This window comes from Nyctereutes procyonoides, unplaced genomic scaffold (assembly GCF_905146905.1).
Source record: "Nyctereutes procyonoides isolate TBG_1078 unplaced genomic scaffold, NYPRO_anot_genome, whole genome shotgun sequence".
NCBI classification, from domain to species: Eukaryota; Metazoa; Chordata; class Mammalia; order Carnivora; family Canidae; genus Nyctereutes; species Nyctereutes procyonoides.
This window is the reverse complement of record NW_026575034.1, coordinates 21269458-21291685: the sequence shown is the minus strand read 5'-3', so window position 1 is coordinate 21291685 and position 22228 is coordinate 21269458. Positions and strand designations below refer to the sequence as shown.

Sequence of the window (22228 nt, the reverse complement as noted above, 5' to 3'; positions counted from 1 at the left end):
TTTTGACATTCACCTAAGCTAACCATAGACTGTCCTTGCTTCTCTTAATCCATAGGCAGATGCTGAGAAGAAGACATTCCATAATATGGATATCACCCTGAGTATAAGCAATAGCTCCAGGTTTCAAGTACCTGAATTCATCCTCCTGGGGCTCCCAGGCATTCATGAGTGGCAGCACTGGCTCTCTCTGCCCCTGGCTCTGCTCTACATCTTAGCTCTTTGTGCTAACATCCTCATCTTAATCACCATCCAACTTGAGCCTTCCCTGCACCAGCCCATGTATTGGTTCCTTGGTGTCTTGGCTATAGTGGACATTGGCCTGGCTACCACTATCATACCCAAGATCCTGGCCATTCTCTGGTTTGATGCCAAGGCCATCAGCCTCCCTGAGTGCTTTGCTCAGATCTATGCCATCCACTCTTTTATGGGCATGGAGTCAGGCATCTTCCTCTGCATGGCTATCGATAGATATGTAGCCATTTCTTACCCCCTTCGGTACCCCTCCATACTCACTGAGGCTTTTGTGATCAAAGTCACACTGTCCATGGTGCTCAGGAATGGCCTGTTGACCCTCCCAGTGCCTGTATTGGCTGCCCAGAGACACTATTGCTCCAGGAACGAAATTGACCACTGTCTATGCTCTAATTTGGGGGTCACTAGTCTGGCCTGTGATGACATCACTATTAACAGATTTTACCAGTTGGCCTTGGTATGGGTTATGGTTGGGGGTGACATGGGTCTGGTCTTTGCTTCCTATGCTTTGATTATTCGCTCAGTGCTGAGGCTGAACTCTGCTAAAGCAACATCAAAGGCCCTGAGTACCTGTAGCTCCCATCTCATCCTCATTCTCTTTTTCTACACGGCTGTTATTGTGGTGTCTGTCACCCAGCTGGCAGGAAGAAAGGTCCCCCTTATCCCTGCTCTCTTCAATGTGCTGCACAGTATCATGCCCCCAGCCTTTAACCCCATGGTTTATGCCCTCCGGACTCAGGAGCTGAGAGTGGGCTTCCAGAGGGTGCTTGGTTTGGGTGACAATGTGTCCAGGAAGTGAGCCAGCTTTAAATTGCTGGTTTTTATAACTGGTATTACAGAAAGAGCACAGGCTTTGGAGTAAAACAGCCCTGGATTACAATTCCATGTCTCCCAATTGCTAAGAACATCAATTCAAATTAATTCACCTGTTTTATACAGCATATACTAAGTTCCAAGCACTGTAAACAGTTCACAAATATTAATTCATATAATTGCATAACAATCCTATGAAACAAATACAATTGTTATTTAGATGACACAATTGTTACTGAGAAACTTGCCCAAGTCCAATGGAAAAGAAGTTGACAGTGACATTAAAATCCAAGCAGACCCTGTTCTTAACCCCTTTCTCTCTATTCAACCTTGCTACTAACTTTTAAAAACATAAATTGACAATAAGAAAGAATGATATCCAAGTAAAATTTTAAATCACTTGTCTTTTAATAAAAGAATATTCCATTTAAAAGTTGACATCAATTTTCCTGTCCAACACAACACATTTTAAATCCTCTCGAGTCAACCTAGAAGATCCTGTTATATAAATGTAAGTCAAGAACTTGACAGTATTTTGTTACTTTATAAAATCTTTACCAACTCTTGAGTTTATTTTCATTAGAGTCCAAAGAGGAATATTGCAACTGCTTTTTGTTATCATTCAACATTACTTGAATTTCTCTACTGAATTGAGAAAATCCCAATGATATCCATCGGTTTACTGAAAGTATAAAGGACACCAAAAGTACCTAAAGAGAAACTTTTCCCATAAGAGAAATGATATATGTTTGGGGAAAATTGGTCAATTTTTTTTTATTTATTTCAATGCCAGAGTATATATCAGTAAGGGTGCAATGCTGACTCAAGATAATATGTGGATATGATTGGGTTTCATGCTGACCCAATCACATGGCATTACGGCAGACTTTTCAAAGTGAATCCTAATTTATGCCAGTAAATTTGGAAGCTCAAATGTGAGGATAAAATTCTCACATTAATCCTTAAGGAATTGAATCATCTTTCCTTTGAACAGAGCAAGTTAGATAGAGTTTTATATCTAATGTCAAGGCAGAATTGGACCATGGGCTTTCACCTGTTTTTAATTGTGATCCTATATACCAAAAACAAAAGCACTGACAACTGACAAAGAGTAGTGCGCTAATGGATAGGTCAAAGCCTTTTACTGTTTCCATGTGATATTTGGACCAGTCCTTGAGATCCTTTGATATTTCAGGGAGAAAAAAAAATAAGCCCTAAAAGAAAGATACTAGAATCTCTTTTAATCTGGCCCTCCAAGAGGTTGGATTTCATCTCTATTAATGGCTGAGAGGATAATTCAAAGATTCCTGGTGAGAACAAGTAGAGATGATGGACAAATCTTTAAAGGGTTATAGAGATTTTAGAGAACTAAGAAATCAGTAAAAATTATGTGAGAATAAGAGACTTCCTTTTGCTGCAACTTGTAAAGGAAACTCAGAAGTTGTCACTCACATTCTTACATCAAGATAAAACTGGACAAATGGAAAACTAACCACTTTTCTTGGACCCATCAGAGAACTGAGGTCACAGGATTAACTGACTTCCTGGAGTCAGAGGAATACAGTTCCCCTAAATTGGGTATGGCTCTAATAAGTCTCTTCTCCTGGAGACAAAACCTTTATCATGGAAAATGCTCTGGGATTATTTCACAATGTTAACTTTTCCCCTCCCCCTGCCACGAGTGTCCTCTTGGATCTTTACTAGGAGAATCTGCTGAGTTTGCTGGCTATAAAGTGTGGGGCCTCTCTAAGACTGTAGCTCCTGATTATTTCAAAATTACCTTTGAACTCTTCCTACCAGTTTGTCACTCCAACAGCTTCTTCTCTAAGTAACCAGATAGGAAAACCAGTGTTTTTGTATCTCACCAAATTTTAGGGTGGCATTTTGCCTGGCAATAATCAGTTCCCTGATCAATACAAGAAAAATTATTAATATTCCTTTTTCCTAACGTTTCTTCTTGTAACTTCTAAGTTTTTTACACATCAGAAGTCCTAGTACTCAGTTAATACCCAGTGTACAAAATAAATACCGTAAGTCCACACTGATATAAATGGATGATGCAATAAATAAATGAATGGAGAATAATAGACAAGTCTTCCATGTAAAAAATTTCCAAATAATTTATGTACATACATCACCCTGAAATAGGTGAAACATAATTCCTTACTTCTCTCCAAAGAGCACAGTATGGGAAGTGGGAGAAATAATAAGTTTACAAATGAAGAAACCCAACAAACACTATGTCAGTTAGTTGATCAAGTTTATATCAATATGATACATCATGTTCATAATAAGTCTCTTTGATATAATATGATGAGAATAGCATCATTTTACCCCTATGGTTTTTCTACAAAAACACATAACCTTGATCTAATCATAAGAAAACCATCAATCAGGGATCCCTGGGTGGCGCAGCGGTTTGGTGCCTGCCTTTGGCCCAGGGCGTGATCCTGGAGATCCGGGATCGAGTCCCACGTCGGGCTCCCGGTACATGGAGCCTGCTTCTCCCTCTGCCTGTGTCTCTGCCTATCTCTCTCTCTGTGACTATCATAAATAAATAAAAAAAAAATAAAAAAATTAAAAAAATTAAAAAAAAAAAGAAAACCATCAATCAAAATGTTTCTAAATGTGATATTATGTCCTGGTGGAATCCCAGAACAGAAAAAAGACATTAAGTGAAAACTAAAAAAAAAAAAAATTGAATAAAGTATGTACTCTAGTTAATATTGTATCAAATATTGGTCATTAAAGGTGAAAAATGTACTGTACCAGATAAATAATTAATAAAAGAGAAACTGAGAGTGGCAATATATGGGAACTCTACACTATCTTCACAACTAACACAATTCTAAAAATCTAAGATCATTCTGCAATAAAGAGTTAATTTTGGGGGTGCCTGGGTGGCTCAGTTGGTGAAGCATCTGATTCTTAATTTTGGCTCAGGTCATGGTCTCAGGGCCATGAGATCAAGCTCTGAGTCAGGCTTCATGACCAGCTTAAGACTCTCTTCCTCTCACTCTGCCTCACCCCTCACTCCCTCCTCAATCATATGCAGGCTCCCTCTCTCTCTCTCCAAAAAAAAAAAAAAAAAAAAAGTCCATTTCTCATTTGCTATTATCTACCCTTTTTGATGATAGGCATTCTAGTTGATGTGAAGTGGTATTCCTTTGTGGTTTGGATTTGCACTTCCTGATGGCTAATGATGTTATGCTTATTGACCATATGTATCACTTCTTTAGAGAAATGTTCATTCAATCTTTTTCCCATTTTTGAACTGGATTTTTAGTTGGTTGGTTTGTCCTTTTGTTATTGAATTGTAAGAGTTCCTTGAATATTCTACATACAAGTTCCTGATCAGATACATGATTTGCATTTGCATGTATATTCTCTTATTCTGTAGGTTGTCTTTTGAATGCCTTGCTGGTATCCTTTGAAGCATGGATATTTTTAATTTTGATAACATTAAATTTATATATTTTCTTTGTTTGATTGTTCTTTTGGTTTCATAGGTTTTGCCTAACCCAATGTCATAAATATTTGTTTCTACATTATCTTCTAAGGGTTTTATAGTTTTAGTTCTCACATATTATATATGATGTGTGAGGAAAGGGTCCAACTGCACCCTTTTGCATGTGGATATCCAATTATCCGAGTATCATCTGTTGAAAAGACTATTCCTTCCATTGAATTGATTTGATAAATTTGTTGAAAACCAGTTAATCATAAGTGTGAAAGTTTATTTCTGAATTCTCAATTCTATTCCACTGAATTATATGCATATCCCTATATCAATACCATCCTGTTTTGATTACTATAACTGTGTAGTAAATTTGAAGTGTGAGTCCTCCAACTTTGTTCTTTTTTAAGATTGTTTAGCTGTTCTTAGTACCTTGAATTTCCATGTGAATTTTAGGATGAACTTGTCCATTTCTGCCAAAAAGGCAGTTGGGATTTTGATAGGGATTTCATGGAATCTATGGATCTATTTGAGGAGTATTGCCATCTCAATGATATTAATACTTCTAATCCATGAACACAAGATATCATTACCTTTATTTAGTTCATCTTTAATTTCTTCAAAATGTTTTGTTGTTTTCAGAGTACACACTTTTTATTCCTTTTATTACATTTACTCCTAGATATTTCATTATTTATGTTTTCAATGTAATTGTTTTATTTCAGTTTTGAGTAGTCCATTAATAGTGTAAAAAATACAAATAATTTTTGTACAAATGACTTCATATCCTGCAACCCTGCTAAACTCATTAATTAGTTATAATAGTTCTAATAGTTTTGAGTGGATCTTCTACATACAAGATTATGTTGTTGGGGTGCCTGGGTGGCTCAGTGGTTGAATGTCTGCTTTTGGCTCAGGTTGTAGCCCTGGGTCTTGGGATCAAGTCCCACATCAGTCCCACATCAAGTCCCTTGTTGGGAGCCTGCTTCTTCCTCTGCCTATGTCTCTGCCTCTCTCACTGTGTGTCTCTCATGAATAAATAAATAAAATCTTTTTTAAAAAGATTATGTTGTCTTCAAATAGAGATAGTTTTACTCTTTCCTTTACAATTAGAATGTCTTTTTTTTTAAGTACAGGTTCTGTCAGATTTAATTTTAAAAATGGAAATCTTACACAAGGATCTTTTTAGAAATGTAGTCACTACAGGAGGTGCACAGACCTATAACTCATGGGTTACAGAGTGTATAGACAATTTTGTAAGGATTTGAAAAACAATTCAAAAATAATTTACAAAGAGAATCAGGAGGCAGAAGATGCTTCAAGAGGCATGATACTCAGAAATTGTTCTGGAATGCTGGCTCCCTTGTATCAGTGTCATGTTCCTGGTTCAATTTCTTGAACTCACCACTTGGAAGAAGATATGCTCAAAAGAATATGTTTGGCATCTTGTTGGTCCTTTGGTAGTTTATTAGTTACTCCAAGAATGTCACCACACTTTCTGACATAGAATTCCAGGTCTTCTTCAGTACATTTATTGGTAATCTGAACAAGGCGGGCCTTCTCAGAAGAAAATGTCTCATCTAAGTCAAATAGCTCCAGTGGAGGAAACTGAAACAGGGAAAGAAAACCACTGGCTGAAGGGCTGGCAGTGGCCTCTCAAACTGAGGTTGGATGAGCTGGAGAGGTTCATGTTTCGCATTCAGCTGTTCATGGGCCTTCATGACCTTGGGGAGGGAAGTGGTATCCAGTTGGTAAATGAACAGGTTGAAGAGGATGGTAAAGTGTCTCGGGTTCTCATTGCCCTCCAGGAGACACACTCGAAGCTGCTCTGACAGGGTGTCTGCTGGGCAGCATCATGTTGTCAGAAATCTCTGGGTCCTTAGCATCGATCTGGTTTAGGTGGATGTCTCCCATTGTGAGCCACTGGAAAACAACATCCATGATTTTGCTGCTTTCTTCTTTATCCTAATATTAGTCACTGAACATGTGACATGAGCCAAGGACTACCAGCTTCCCACCTTGGTTCTTCGAGTGACAGAAAGCCAGAATGGGTCTGTTAAGTGATACATAGAGCCTGTGGACAGAACAGCCACTGCTGGTTCCATGACACTCAATGTGGCACCAAAAGGATAGACAAAGGTGAGAGCCTGAGCATAGTTTTCATTGCTTTCCTCATCAATGATTCCAGGCACAGTGTTCCCTGCAGCTCGGCTAATTTCCCTATTCAGGACTCCATTGGAAACTAGAGCTTCTTTAGGATGGAAATACTTATAATATACATTTCTAACCACAGCATCATTATTAACCATGATCCCATATTATTCTAGGAGAAAGTTAATATTGGTGTCAAATCTGGATTCTCCCCCTCTCTTAGCATCACAAGGATATCACCACCACCATGAAGGTATTTCTTCAGGACTTCAAACTCAGCTGCAGTAAATTTTTCCTTTGGCCCAGTTTTACTCCAATTAGCTTCTCAGATGTGATTTCATCTTTTAAGCTCTGAGTCTTCCAATTACTCTGAAGTCTTCTCTGCATGGATTTATAGCCATTGTTGATGGTATATACTTCTTTCTTCTATGCATTGAAAAGAATGGTGATCCGAAGCTCTTTCTCCATGGTTACCTGAGGCCCAGTGACCACCATCTTCACCTGACTCTGCCCAGCATCAGAATTTTTTTTTTAAGATTTTATTTATTTATTTGAGAAAAAGAGAGATAGCAAGAGAGATCATGAGCAGAGAGGAGAGAGAAAAGCAGGCTCAACACTGAGCAGGGAGCCTGACACTGGGCTTGATCCCAGGACCCTGAGATCATGACCTGAGCCAAAGGCAGATGCTTGACTGACTGAGCCATCCAAGTGTCCCCAGAATGTCTTTTATTTCAGTTTTTTCCTTCTATCTTGGATAGAACCTTAGTATAATGTTGAATAGAAGTGGTGGGAACAGATATCTGTATTTCATTCCTGATCTTAGAGGGAAAACATTCAATCTTACATCATCAGTGTGTTAGTTGTGGGGTTTTAATAGAGGCCCTTTAACAGGTTGAGGTTGAGGGTTTTCCCTTCTATTCCTAGCTTGTAAATATTTTTATCTTGAAGGAGTATTAGATTTTGTCAAGTGCTTTTTCTACATCCTGAGATGATCATGTGGTTTGGGTTTATATTCCATTGATATGGCATAGTACATTGATTTTCAGATGTTAAATCAATCTTGTATTTCAGAGATAAAACACACCTAATTAAAACATATAATCATTTTTATGCATTGCCGAATTCTGTTGCTAATATTTTCTTGAGAATTTTTGTGTCTAAACATGCATTTTGAATGCTAACAATTTCTTTAATCAAACGGACTCTCCCAAACTACTGAGACATAGGACACTGCAGACATAAGACCTTTATTTACAACTGGAGTTACTGGGATGCCTGGGTGGCTCAGGAGTTGAGTGTCTGCCTTGGACTCAGGGTGTGATTCCCAGTCCAGGGATCAAATTCCAGATTGGGCTCCCTGCAGGGAACCTGCTTCTCCTTCTACCTGTATCTGCCTCTCTGTCTCTCATGAATAAATAAATTAAATCTTAAAAAAAAAAAAAACCTGGAGTTACCATATGGCTGCGAACCACAGAGATGCATGTTACAGAAACAAGAAGAGAAAAAGAGACTGAGCTCTACATGCCCATCATTTTTCTTCTTTATATTACTTACTCATATCGAGACACTCCTACTCTGGAAAGAGGGTGAAGGGTGAACAGAAGCCAGTAGTATTCTAACAATATACTGGCCTACATAACCAGTGAAATATCAAGAAGGGAAACGTGTGCCTCACTAATATTAGTCAAGAATTCATTAGGATTATGTTTAGCTGTATAAGAGACACTAGATTATAGTGGCTTAACCAGACTGAAGTTTATTTCTCTCATCACACACACACACACAGAGAGAGAGAGAATCAGAAGTTCAGAGTTGTTATGACACTTCCATTATACCAACAAAAGACAAGGCTTTTTCTATTTTTCTGCTCTGCCATTCAAAGCAATAACCACCATCCTCAACATTCAACTCCAAACAAAAAAGAAAAGATGGAAAAGGAAGCTTCCACAGACCTTTATATGTGATTGGTAAGAAATTAATCTGATGTTCATATCTAATAGCAGAGAAGATTCCCAAGTACTTTAGCTTTCCAGTATCTATGATAAAGGAAAGTTATACAAAGGTGGATTTGAATGAACGTTGAATAGCTAACACTCAGTAATAACAGATAATGTACATCATGTTCTTGGCATGTCTTATTCTCAGACATTGATAAAATTATAAGTCATGAAGAAAATCTCAAAAATTCTAAAGAGTAAAAAAGTTGCAAAGATCTCTGGATCAACATGAGAAACTTAGCACTCCCTTCCTCCTCCAACTCTAAAACCTATCAATACTGACAAGATATTCAAAAATAAATCAACGCATAATAACAAATGGAGAGTGTTTTATGAAACAGAAACACGAGGCAATTCTAAAAGATGAAAGATTACTGTGAAAGAATGATAGAAGCCCAAAAGGTGCACAGGAAAAAATGCCACAAAAATAATGCTGAATCAGATTCAGAGATCCCTGATGCTACAAGAAGCAGAGAGCCATGAGAAAAATCAAGCTGCTGATAAATGAGCAGCTCAGGGTAGTAGGCAGGTCTGTCCTCCTGCACATACATTCCTGAAGAAATAGGCCAAAAGTCAAGAAACTGTGGTGGATGTCTCAGAATATTAAAAATTGGGTCAGAAAACAGGACAGTGACCCACATGGCTATAATCATACCCCATGAAGCACAGGGAATAAGCTCAAGTATAAATCAAGCTATTAGCACACCCTACATCTCCTGTACTGCACCAATCAAATACAGCAGCTTCCTGAGATTGCCTACTAGGAAAAAAACCAAGAGATCAAAATGGCTAAACTTCAGACAGTTTCTGCAAGACTATAGGCCAATGTCCTTTGTTTTCTTAGAGCACTTGCTGGAGCAAATTTGTAATTATAAGTTCTTTCTGTGTCCCTTTACAGTGTATAGAAATCTTGTCCTAACTTCTTGCCAGTTTTGCATCCTAGGAAATGTCCTCAAGAACCTGGGAATTATCTAATGTAAACACTGAAATAGATAGCACCCTATCTCCCAGTCCCTATAAGTGTACCAGTCTAATTTCTAAGGGTGCCAATTAACAAACACAGATGGCCTAATCACAGACAAAAACATTGGCAATCTCAGGAATAATTCAATGTGCTTGACACATCCCATTGATCAATCTCCCACCGAAGTCCTCCAGTACATTTTCCACTTGCTCACCCCAGGGCTTAAACCCATTCCACCTGACACCTTACCCCAGCTCAGCTCTGCCTTTGTGTTAATGAAACTCGGTATTCATACTTGATCTGTGCTCTCTTCTCCATTGTTGGCATTAGTGTACAAATAAATTCAACTTCTACTTGCTCATCCTGTACGTTGCAATTTAACACCAAAAACAACCAGATATTTGAGCAAAATCAACATGAGAAAGTGGCATCAAAGTTAATAAACATAATCCATGACTGAAGAGATAGAATAAATTCAGCATCAATCAAAAAGTTCCTTTCAAGGTGATCTTCTCTCTGCCAACTCCCTACTTCAAAAATCTAGTGACTCCTCCCTTCACATCTAAAGCTGGTAACAAGTGCTGTTACTAACCCAAGGTCACTGCATTATCTTTTAGAGTCTTTTACTGATGACATCCTTATAAATAGTCCCTTTATACATAAATCCTTCTCTAATTGTTTTACTTTGAGTGGGCCATCTAGTCCCTATTGGGACTCTCTCTAATTCAACGCTCATTCAATTAGGCAATACGGAAGTTATTAGCAAAAGCAGTTTCAATATAGCAATAGGACAGATTTTATTTTTTTAAGATTTTATTTATTTATTCATGAGAGACACAGAGAGAGAGAGAGAGAGAGAGAGAGAGAGGCAGAGACACAGGCAGAGGGAGAAGCAGGCTCCATGCAGGGAGCCCGACGTGGGACTAGATCTGGGGTCTCTAGGATCACGCCCCTGGCCAAAGGCAGGCGCTCAACCACTGAGCCACCAGGGCTGCCCTAGGACGGATTTTAGATGATCACAGATTTAAAATGTGAGGAAGTGAGAGCAATATACAAAGATGACTCTTGCAAGAGATTGAGTCAGTGAAAGACAGATCCTGGAAATGCAGGTTGCAACTGGGAAATGCCATGAAAGGACTCAGGCACAAGTGTGTGCAATAGAGATTTTTTTTTAAGTTCTCAGTCCTTGGAATCTTCAATTATTGAGCTAAAAGATTTAGGAAAAGACTACTGACACAGGCAAAGGAAGATACAGTCCCTTCCCTTCTGCTATCACTTGTTTTGAATGCACAACACCAGTGATACACTACGAAACAACTTGAGGACAACTGAATTTCACTTTTGCCTTTGTGCAATCCAAACACAGAAAATTGCATCAAGCTGAGAGTAAGCATCCTAGGACACACACATACACACACACACAGACTTCTAACATCCACCAGCTACCTTCTCTCACTTCACAACTTTTTGAGTTCAGACAAAGCTCTTTATACCACTTCACCGTACCTCACAAGCTGAAGCCCTTCCACACACTTCCACAAGCAAATTTCATGTCCTTCACAAAGTATTATATTAATCGCAGTATTTGTATTTCTTATGAAACTTTGACACTTTAATATGTGTCAAACTATACTAGGTTTATACTAGTTTTCTTTTTTCCGTGTCACTGATAACATTTTTGAGTACTATGCTCCTAATTCCATTTTTTTCATAAATCCTGTGGTTTCTCATGGGGGGGCGTTGCATAGCCCAGTGATTCTGAAGAACTCCTGTGTCCCATTACAAAAGAATAGACAACTTGCTAGAGTCAGTGGAGAGGAAACCAAGCCTAGACAAGAAAGGCAAACATGATCTCTTCCAACATTTCAACCTGACAGAGCAGTCCATCTGCTGGGCCCATGCCCTGGGCCTAGGTTTGTTCTCAGAGTGGCTGAGGCAGGCCTCCAAAGTCACTTGGGGCCCTTCCTGCTGGAGTGAGACAACCTGCCCCAGGGGGAGTTGGGTGACACTGAGGAGTGCTATGTTTTATGCATGGGGCAGGGGGGAGGGGGCAGTCACATCAAGACCAGGTGATTTCAGAGCTGTGATTTACATCCAAACCCCCAGGAGTGGTAGGAGAGGGACATATCTGCTCTGAGGAACAAAAGGCCCAGCATAGACAGCAACAGCCAGGAGAGGGGAAGCAGCCCAGAAGTTAAGAACCAGCCTAAGGGCATCTTCATGGAACCTCCTGCAGGAGTAAGTAAATCAGCCACTATCACAGACACTGGGATGGGACTCAATGGAGGTAGTTCCCTTCTGAGGATTCTGTCCCTGTCTATGAATCTGGTTCACTGTCCTTGGATTTCTCAACTTGCCTTTCCTTACCTTCCATCAGTCTCTTCATCTGGGCAGGGGTTAAGAACTGTATGTGGGGATGAGGGCAAAGAGTTGCTGCTGAGCTCTGATGTGACCATATTGCAGACAGTGGGGCTCTTGAGCCAGGGGAATGTGCAAGGAAAACCCCTTGGCTGCCATAGTGTCAGGCACACAGGAGACTTAGACAAAGTTTCTGAGTTTTGTGATCTTAGGTAACTCCTCACACTGTTCCACCCCCTTCTCCAAGCTATCTGGGAATACTCCTAGTTTGGGAGTCCAAGAGGAGCTGATGAGCTGGGTCTCTTGGGAACCTTCATCTCACCGTATGTTATGGTGCTACTGGGTGCTAGTAGTTGTGATGTGAGTGACAGGATTTGAAACTGACTTGAAATTCAAATCTGTATCCATCTACTTGATTCCATAGATCATCCTTCTAAATATTATACCACTAGCAACATCCTGAAATTTTATTTTGAACCTTTCCAGAATTTCTTAACAAAACTATATTTTTTTCCTGCTTTTCACAGTATCCTGTATTGAACTCCACTGTTTGATATCTGCATGAGTTTGGGCAGCTAATTCACCCTATATAAAAGTAGTCATTGGATTTTTATTATTATTATTCTTTTTTAAAATTTGTTTTATTTATTTACTTAGCAACATATAGTATAAAACCCAGGGCTCATCCCCTCAAGAGCCCTCCTCAGTGCCCATCATCCAGTTACACCAACCCCCTGTCCAACTACATTTATGCAATCCTTTGTTTTTTCCCAGAGTTAGGAGTCTTTCATGGTTTGTCTCCCTCTTTAATTTTTCCCACACAGTTCATCTCCTTTTCCATATAATCCCTTTCACTATTTCTTATATTCCCGTGTGAGTGAAACTATATGATGATTGACCTTCTCCGGTTGACTTATTTCACTCACATAATAACCTCCACTTCAATCCACATAGAAGCAAATGGTGGGTATGCATCCTTTCTGACAGCTGAGTGATATTCCATTGTATGTATATATAGAATATCTTTATCCATTCATCTTTCGATGGACACCAAGGCTCCTTTCACAGAATGGCTATTGTGGACATTGCTGCTAGAAACATCGGGGGGCAGGTGTTCCAGCATTTCACTGCATCTGTATCTTTGGGGTAAATAGCCAGTACTGCAATTGCTGAGTTGTAGGGTAGCTCTATTTTCAAATTTGAGGAACCTCCACACTGTTTTCCAGAGTCGCCCTACTAGTTCACATTCCCACCAACAGTGCAAGAGGGTTCCCCTTCTCCACATCCTCTCCAGCATTTGTTGTTTCTCATCTTGTTAATGTTCCCCATTCTCACTGGTGTGAGGTGGTATCTCATTGTGGTTTGGATTTGTATTTCCCTGATGGCAAGTGATGCAGAGCATTTTCTCATGTGCTTGTTGACCATGTCTATGTCTTCCTCTGTGAGATCTCTGTTCATGTCTTTTGTCCATTTCATGATTGGATTGTCTGTTTCTTTGCTGTTGAGTTTAATAAGTTCTTAGAAACTTATAGATCTTGGATACTAGTCCTTTATCTGATACGTAATTTGCAAATATCTTCTCCCATTCTGTAGGTTGTCTTTTAGTTTTGTTGACTGTTTCTTTTGCTGTGCAGAAGCTTTTTATCCTGATTAAGTCCGAATAGTTCATTTTTGCTTTTGCTTGCCTTCATAGATGTATCTTGCAAGAAGTTGCTGTGGCCAAGTTCAAAAAGGGTGTTGCCTGTGTTCTCCTCCAGGATTTTGATGGAATCTTGTCTCACATTTAGATCTTTCATCCATTTTGAGTTTATCTTGGTGTATGGTGTAAGAGAATGGTCTAGTTTCATTCTTCTGCATGTGGCTGCCCAATTTTCCCAGGACCATTTATTGAAGAAACTGTGTTTTTTCCAGTGGATAGTCTTTCCTGCTTTGTTGAAGATTAGTTGACCATAAAGTTGAGGGCCCATTTCTGGATTCTCTATTCTGTTCCATTGATCTATGTGTCTGTTTTTGTGCCAGTACCACACTGTCTTGAGGATCACAGCTTTGTAGTATAACCTGAAATCTGGCATTCTGATACCTCTGGTAATGGTTTTCTTTTTCAATATTCCTCTGGCTATTTGGGGTTTTTTCTGATTCCACACAAATCTTAAGATGATTTTTCCTAACTCTCTAAAGAAAGTCCATGGTATTGTGATAGGGATTGCATTGGATGTGTAAATTGCCCTGGATAGGCAATTTTCATTTGACATTTCACAATATTTATTGTTCCAGTCCATGAGTATGGAATGTTTTTCCATCTCTTTGTGTCTTCCTCGATTTCTTTCAGAAGTGTTCTGTAGTTTTTAGGATATAGATCCTTTACCGCTTTCATTAGGTTTATTCCTAGGTATCTTATGGTTTGGGATGCAATTGCAAATGGGATTGATTCCTTAATTTCTCTTAATTCAGTCTCATTGTTGGTGTGTAGAAATGCCACTGATTTCTGGGCATTGAGATTGTATCCTGCCACACTGCTGAATTGCTATGAGTTCTAACAATCTGGGGTGGAGTCTTTTGGGTTTTCTATATATAGTACCATGTCATCTGTGAAGAGGGAGAGTTTGGCTTCTTCTTTGCCAATTTAAACGCCTTTGATTTCTTTTTGTTGCCTGATCGCTGAGGCTAGGACTTCTTGTACCATGCTGAACAACAGTGGTGAGAATGGACATCCCTGTATTGTTCCTGATCTTAGGAGAAAGGCTCTCAGTGTTCCCCCATTGAGTATGATGTTTGCCCTGGGATTTTCATAAATGGCTTTTAAGATATTGAGGAATGTTTCCTCTATCCCTACTTTCTGAAGGTTTTTAATAAGGAATGGATGCTGTATTTTGTCAAATGCTTTCTCTGCATCTATGAGAGGATCATATGGTTCTTGTTTTTTCTCTTGTTGATAGGATCTATCACGTTGATTGTTTTAACGAGTGTTGAACCAGCCTTGCATCCTGGGGATAAATTCCACTTGGTCATGGTGAATAATCCTCTTAATATACTGTTTGTTCCTATTGGCTTGTATCTTGTTGAGAATTTTAGCATCTATGTTCATCAGGGATATTTGTCTCTAATTCTTTTTGGTGGGTTCTATGTATCATTTTGGAATCAAGGTAATGCCTCATAAAACAAGTTTGCAAGTATTCCCTCCCTTTCTATCATTTGACACAGCTTTTGTAGAATAGGTATTATTTCTTCTTTAAACGTTTGATAGAATTCCCCTGAGAAGTCATCTGGCCCTGGACTTTTATGTCTTGGGAGGTTTTTGATGACTGCTTCAATTTCCTCCCTGGTTATCGGCCTGATCAGGTTTTCTCCTTTTTCCTATTTAGTTTTAGTAGTTTATATGTTTCAAGAAATGCATCCATTTCTTCTAGATTGCCTAATTTGTTGGGATATAGCTGCTCATAATACATTTTTAAAATCACTTGTATTTTCTTGGTATTCGTTGTGATCTCTCCTCTTTCATCCATGATTTTATTAATTTCAGCCTTTTCTCTTCTCTTTATAATAAGGTTGACTAGGAGTTTATCTATATTATTAATTCTTTCAAAGAACCAGCTTCTGGTTTTGTTGATCTGTTCTACACTTCTTCTGGTCATTATTTCATTGAGTTCTGCTCCAATTTTATCATCTCTCTTCTTCTGCTCCATGTAGGCTTTACTTGATGTTATTTCTCCAATTCCTTTAGGTGCAAGTTTAGCCTGTGTATTTTAATTTTTTTCCAATGTTTTGTGGGAGGCTTGTATTGCAATGTATTTCCCTCTCAGGACTGCTTTTGCTGTATCCCAAATATTTTGAATGGTTTTATTTTCATATTCATTAGTTTCCATGAATCTTTTTAATTCTTCTCTAATTTCCCAGTTGACTCTTTCATCTTTTAGCAGGATGCTCTTTAACCTCCATGTGTTTGAGTTTCTTCCAAATTTCTTCTCGTGATTGAGTTCAAGTTTGAAAGCATTTATGATCTGAAAATATGCAGGGGACAATCCCAATCTATTGGTATTGGTTGAGACCTGTTTTGTGACCCAGTATGTGATCTATTCTGGAGAAGTTCCATGTGCACTTGAGAAGAATGTGTATTCAGTTGCATTCGAATGGGAAGTTCTGTAAATATCTGTGAAATCCATCTGGTCCAGTGCATCATTTAAAGCTCTTGTTTTTTGGAGGTGTTGTGCTTAGAATATCTGTCATTTGCAGAAAGTTCCGTGTTGAAGTCTACTACTATTAATGTATTATCTAAGTATGTCTTTACTTTGGTTATTAATTCATTGATATACTTGGTAGCTCCCACATTAGGGGCATAAATACTCATGATTGTTAGGTCCTCTTGTTGGATAGATCCTTTAAGTACGATATAGTGCCCCTATTCCTCTCTTACTACAGTCTTTGGGATAAACTTTAATTTATCTGATATGAGGACTGCTACCCTAGCTTTCTTTTGAGGACCATTTGAATGGTAAGTGATTCTCCACCCCCTTCATTTTCAGGCTGTACATATCCTTAGGTCTAAAATGAGTCTCTTGTAGACAGCATATAGGTGGGTCTTGCTTTTCTATCCAGTCTGAAACCCTGCGCCTTTTGATGGGATCATTATCCCATACACGTTTAGAGTTACTATTGAAAGATATGAATTTAGTGTCATCATAATACCTATTCAGTCCCTGTTTTTGTGGATTATTTCTTTGGGCTTATTCTTTCTTTTACAGGTTCCCCCTTAATATTTCTTGCAGAGCTAGTTTGGTGGTCACATATTCATTCAGTTTCTGCCTATATTGGAAGCTCTTTATTTCTCCTTCTATTCTGAATGAGAGCCTTGCTGGATAAAGTATTCCTGGTTGCGGGTTCTTCTCATTTAGGATCCTGAATGTATCCTGCTATCCCTTTCTGGCCTACAGGTCTCTGTGGAGAGGGCTGCTGTTAATCTAATATTTCTCCCCTTATAAGTTAGGGATCTCTTGTCTCTTACTGCTTTAATGATTTTCTCTTTATCTTTGGAATTTACAAGTTTCACTATTAAATGTCAAGGTTTGACATTTGTGAAATATTGTGAATAAAATGAATGATTTTTATTGATTTTAGGGGAGGAACCTCTCTATATCCTGGATCTGAATGCCTGTTTCCTTCCCCAAGTAAGGGAAGTTCTCAGCTACAATTTGTTCAAATATGTTTTCTGGCCCTCTGGTCCTTTCAGTGCCCTCTGGAACCCCAATTAAACATAGATTTTTTTTTTCCTTCTGAGGCTGTCATTTATTTCCCTTAACCTGTCCTCATAGTCTTTTAATTGTTTTTTCTCTTTTTTCCTTGGCCTCCTTCCTTGCCATCAACTTGTCTTCTCTGTCACTCACTGTTTCTTCTACCTCATTAACCCTCATCGTTGGGGCCTCCAGTTTGTATTGCATCTCATTTAATTGATTTTTAATATTGGCCTGATTAGATCTAAATTCTGCAGTCATAATTCTCTTGAATCCTTTATGATTTTTTTCCAGAGCCACCAGTAGCTTTATAATTGTGCTTCTGAATTGGCTTTCTGACATCAAATTGTAATCCAAATTCTGTAACTCTGTGGGAGAGAGTACTGTTTCTGATTCTTTCTTTTGTGGTAAATTCTTCCTCCTAGTCATTTTGCTCAGTGCAGTGTGGCTAAAACAAGTTGTACTTGTTGGAAGCACAAACTCTTCTCTCTGTAGCCTTCCAGCTGTTCTCTTTAAATCTCAGGTCAAATTCATTGGTTTTTCAGGATAATTTGAAAGTTATCTAGGTAAGTTGGTGGGGACAGGTGACTTGGGAACCCTACTTCTCTGCCATCTTGCCCCACCCCCTATGGCCTGGGTTTACATTTTTAGTTGACTCCAACTTGAATGAAAGTCTGAAGAGTGTTCAAGAGCCTCCATCAAAAAGATAATATGAAGACATGAAGGAATTAATTTATGTATAATACATGAGTCCAGCACTATTATAAGTTTTATTTATATATTGATTCCTCTAACCTTCACAAGAATCTTATGATGTAAGTGTGGTATTATTATTTTCATGTTCAATAAGGAAACTAAGACTCACAGAGATAAAGTGATTTTTTAAAAGTAACACAGTTTATGAGTGATGGTGCTGGGATTTTAACTCTGGTAGCCCATTCTACAGACTTTTTCATCATAGCACCCTGCTCTCCATTCTACATCACATTGGTGGCAATTTGCATTATTGAGATGTCATATTGATAAACATTTCACAGATGTTTCATTTTGTGCTGATAAGGTTTTTCACAGTGATGAGCCAATTCTAGATTCCTATTTTGAGGATCTGCTCTTGGGTCACCTTCTAGTACCAAATACTGTATCATGCAGGGTATAAGCAGGAAACAGTACTAGGAAAGGGTTTCACTGAAAGGAATTTAAAAACAGAGTATTTATAGAGGTGTTGGCAGGGTCAGGAACCAACAAGAAGAACCCAAGAGCTAGCAACGTCAGGAAGCTACTACCACCCAGGTCTGAAGGGGTAAGGGAAGGGAGTAATATTACTCCAATATGAGGGACTCCAGAACTGTGGAGGAGGGACTCCTTACAAGGATCTCTGGCTAGGAAGAAACAAAAACATGGCTAGAACTGTATCAAACCAAAAGGTGGGGTAGGAATAAGTACCCCAGCCTCCCTCCTCCCATATTTGATTTCCTGCAGGTGACTCCTGTTGTCTGAACTTGGAAGTTGGGGAACCTAGCTGAAGCAGGACACAGAGATCAGCTTCCTTGAGCACAGAGCAGGACAAAGAAAGAGGAAATGAATTTGTGGCTAAATAGAGAATAAACAGCCAAACTGTTTGCTTTTTCTGTGGTTGAACTCAAGAGATAAAGGAGAAAAATGTCACACAATGAATTTGAATGGTTTTCCTTTAACTTCTGCATCTCAAATCCCCAAGAGATACTCAATAATGTCTGTGATTAGAATACCTAATCAGTAATGTGGTTCTAATTACACTGAGGAGGTAGGAAATCAAATTATATATGACTTTGATTTCATTAATAAACATTATGTAATGTTTTGATCTTACTACATTCTAAACTGTGTTTGATACCACGTTAATGGGAAATAAAATTGACATGGATCCAGTGTTCATGAAGCTAACTGTCCAGTTCGGGTGTAGTGTTGGGTAGGCCATATTAAGAAAGTTTTATTTTAGGAACAGTGAGAAGGTACTGATACTATAATGTAATATAATTACTATAAGGGAATCCTAATGCAGGCAGGGACCTTACTTTACTCACCTTTATCCCTGTGACTAATCTAGGACTGAACATATAGTTGATAATAGAAAATGGATACATATGGTATACTTGAAACTGATGTGACATTATGTGTGAACTACACTTGAATAAAAAAATTCTGATGGAGGGGCATGATAATGGAAGAGTAGGGGTCCTCAACCCCACAAACACCTAGACAATCTTCAAAATATCCTGAACACCTATGAATTCGACCTGAGATTTAAAGAGAGAACAGGTAGAATGCTACAGAGAGAAAGGTTTTTGCTTCTTACAAGGTTGAAAGGCAAAAAAATAAAAAAGAATAAAGTGGGAGAGGGGAACTGAGACTAGCAGGGATAAGGTGGAATAGCAAAAGCCTCCGGAGCAGGTAAGCCCAGCCATGGAGAAGCAGGAACTTTAAAAATCCACACGGAGTTTTCCCTGATGGAAAAGTGCTTAGCCAGGAAATTGTGCAGAATCGCAGGAGGGGCAGTGAAGCTTCAAGATACCTGGAGTCACTATAAGAGGAGGGGCACCTGGGGGAAAGATCACTGCAAACTGCAGTCTGGTATCAGTGCTGCAGCCTTCCAGGGCATTTGGGAGAAACCAGTTGGTTAGGTGGGCCGGCTCCAGAGCTCCTTTACCTTAGAGCTGGGCAATGGATAGAGGTGGCTGTACTCTGATCCCTTCTGGTAGGTGGTCCCCAGGAGCATGGGTCCAGCAGCACAGGGCCCTGGATCCCAGGATGCCCAAGCAGACAAAGCCCATGATCTTTTGTTCCCCTTGAGACAGGCAGAAATAGAGAGGGCACAGGAAAGCAAGAACTCTCCTGCTGCTGGGCGCCCCACAAGCTGTACAGATCAGTGCACCCATGACTGCCCCCAGGAACATCTAAGCCAGTGACGACTGGGAGACTGCGGTTAGTTACTTGCAGGGAGGTCAATTCCATAGCTGGAAATCTGGCCACCACCATTGTTGTTTAATCAAGATAAAAAAACTTCTGCACAGCAAAAGAAACAGTCAACAAAACTAAAAGACAACCTACAGAATGGGAGAAGATATTTGCAAATTACGTATCAGATAAAGGACTAGTATCCAAGATCTGTAAAGAACTTATTAAACTCAACACCAAAGAAACAAACAATCCAATCATGAAATGGGCAAAAGACATGAACAGAAATTTCACAGAAGAAGACATAGACATGGCCAACGTGCACATGAGAAAATGCTCTGCATCACTGGCCATCAGGGAAATACAAATCCAAACCACAATGAGATACCACCTCACACCAGTGAGAATGGGGAAAAATAACAAGGCAGGAAACAACCAATGCTGGAGAGGATGTGGAGAAGGGGAACCCTCTTGCACTGTTGGTGGGAATATGAACTGGTGTAGCCACTCTGGAAATCTGTGTGGAGGTTCCTCATAGAGTTAAAAATAGATCTGCCCTACGACCCAGCAATTGCATTGTTGGGGATTTACCCCAAAGATACAGATGTAGTGAAACGCTGGAACACCTGCACTCCAATGTTTATAGCAGCCATGTCCACAATAGCCAAACTGTGAAAGGAGCCTTGGTGTCCATCAAAAGATGAATGGACAACTTAACTGGGCTAAGGAATGCCCAGATAGCTGTGGTCTATGTATACAATGGAATATTATTCAGCCATTAGAAACGACAAATACCCACCATTTACTTCAACATGGATGGAACTGGAGGGTATTATGCTGAGTGAAGTAAGTCAATGGGAGAAGGACAAACATTGTATGGTCTCATTCATTGGGGGAATATAAAAAATAGTGAAAGGGAATAAAGGGGGAAGGAGAGAAAATGAGTGGGAAATATCAGAGAGGGTGACAGAACATGAGAGACACCTAACTCTGGGAAACGAACAAGGGGTGGTGGAAAGGGAAGTGGACGGGGGTGGGGGGTTGGGGTGACTGGGTGACAGGCACTGAGGGAGGCGCTTGTCGGGATGAGCACTGGGTGTTATGCTATATGTTGGCAAGTCGAACTCCAGTTAAAAAACATACTCCCCTAAAAAAAAAAAAAAAACCCCAGGCCACTAGCTGATGCCTACTTGCTCCATTTATATATATTTTTTCTCATTATACTATCATAAAGAGAGTCCAAGCTAGACTTACAAATCACATTGTTGGAGAAAAAACACAAAGCCTGGAAGGGGAAGGAAGGAGTCTCTGGAAGTTCGTATATCTCATGGTTAGTTTTATGTGACAACTTAACTGGGTTAAGGAATGCCCAGATACCTGGCAAAACATTGGATGCATTAGATGGATGCATCTAAGGGTGTTTTTGGAAACGATTAGCATTTGGTTCAGTAGACTGAATGTTGGTGGGCATCAACCAATCTATTGAAAGAGTTACTAGAACACAAGAAGAGAAAGGAAGGTTTCCTTGAGCTGAGCTGTCCATTTCCTCCCTTCCTATGACTATCAGAGCATCTAGTTCCTGAGCCTTCAGATTCAGAGACAACACTAGCAGCCCCCCAGTTCTCATACCGTTGGCCTCAGACTGGGATTTGTGCCAGGAATCTCCTGGTTCTCAGGCCTTGGAACTCAGAATGAATTATACCACTGGCTTTCCTGGATTTCTCTCTCTCTCTTAAAAAAAAAAATATATATATATATATATATATATTTGACAGAGAGATAGAAAGAACCAGAGAGCACAAGCAGGGGGGATGGCAGAGAGATAAAGAGAAGCAGAGTCCCCACTGAGCAGGGAGCCCAATGCAGGGCTCAATCCCAGGGCTCTGGGATCATAACCTGAGTCAAAGGCAACCACTTAACCAACTGAGCCACCCAGTAACCCTTCCTCGTTCTCTTGCTTGCACACAGATTGTGGGACTTATCGGCCTCCATAACCACATGAGCCAATTTCTTTTTTTTTTTAATTTATGTATGATAGTCACACAGAGAGAGAGGCAGAGACATAGGCAGAGGGAGA

At 39.5% G+C, this 22228-nt stretch overlaps 1 protein-coding gene and 1 pseudogene across 1 annotated transcript; one reads left to right on the top strand and one right to left on the bottom strand.

Annotated features, from left to right (window-relative positions):
• Positions 1 to 85: 85 nt before the first annotated feature.
• Positions 86 to 1051, top strand: LOC129505060 (olfactory receptor 688-like). The gene has a single exon (XM_055317990.1). It carries the CDS (start codon positions 86 to 88, stop codon positions 1049 to 1051), a length of 966 nt encoding a protein of 321 aa, XP_055173965.1.
• A 4805-nt stretch (positions 1052 to 5856) lies between these two features.
• On the bottom strand, positions 5857 to 7141 carry LOC129505059 (intraflagellar transport protein 52 homolog; annotated as a pseudogene).
• Positions 7142 to 22228: the final 15087 nt, after the last annotated feature.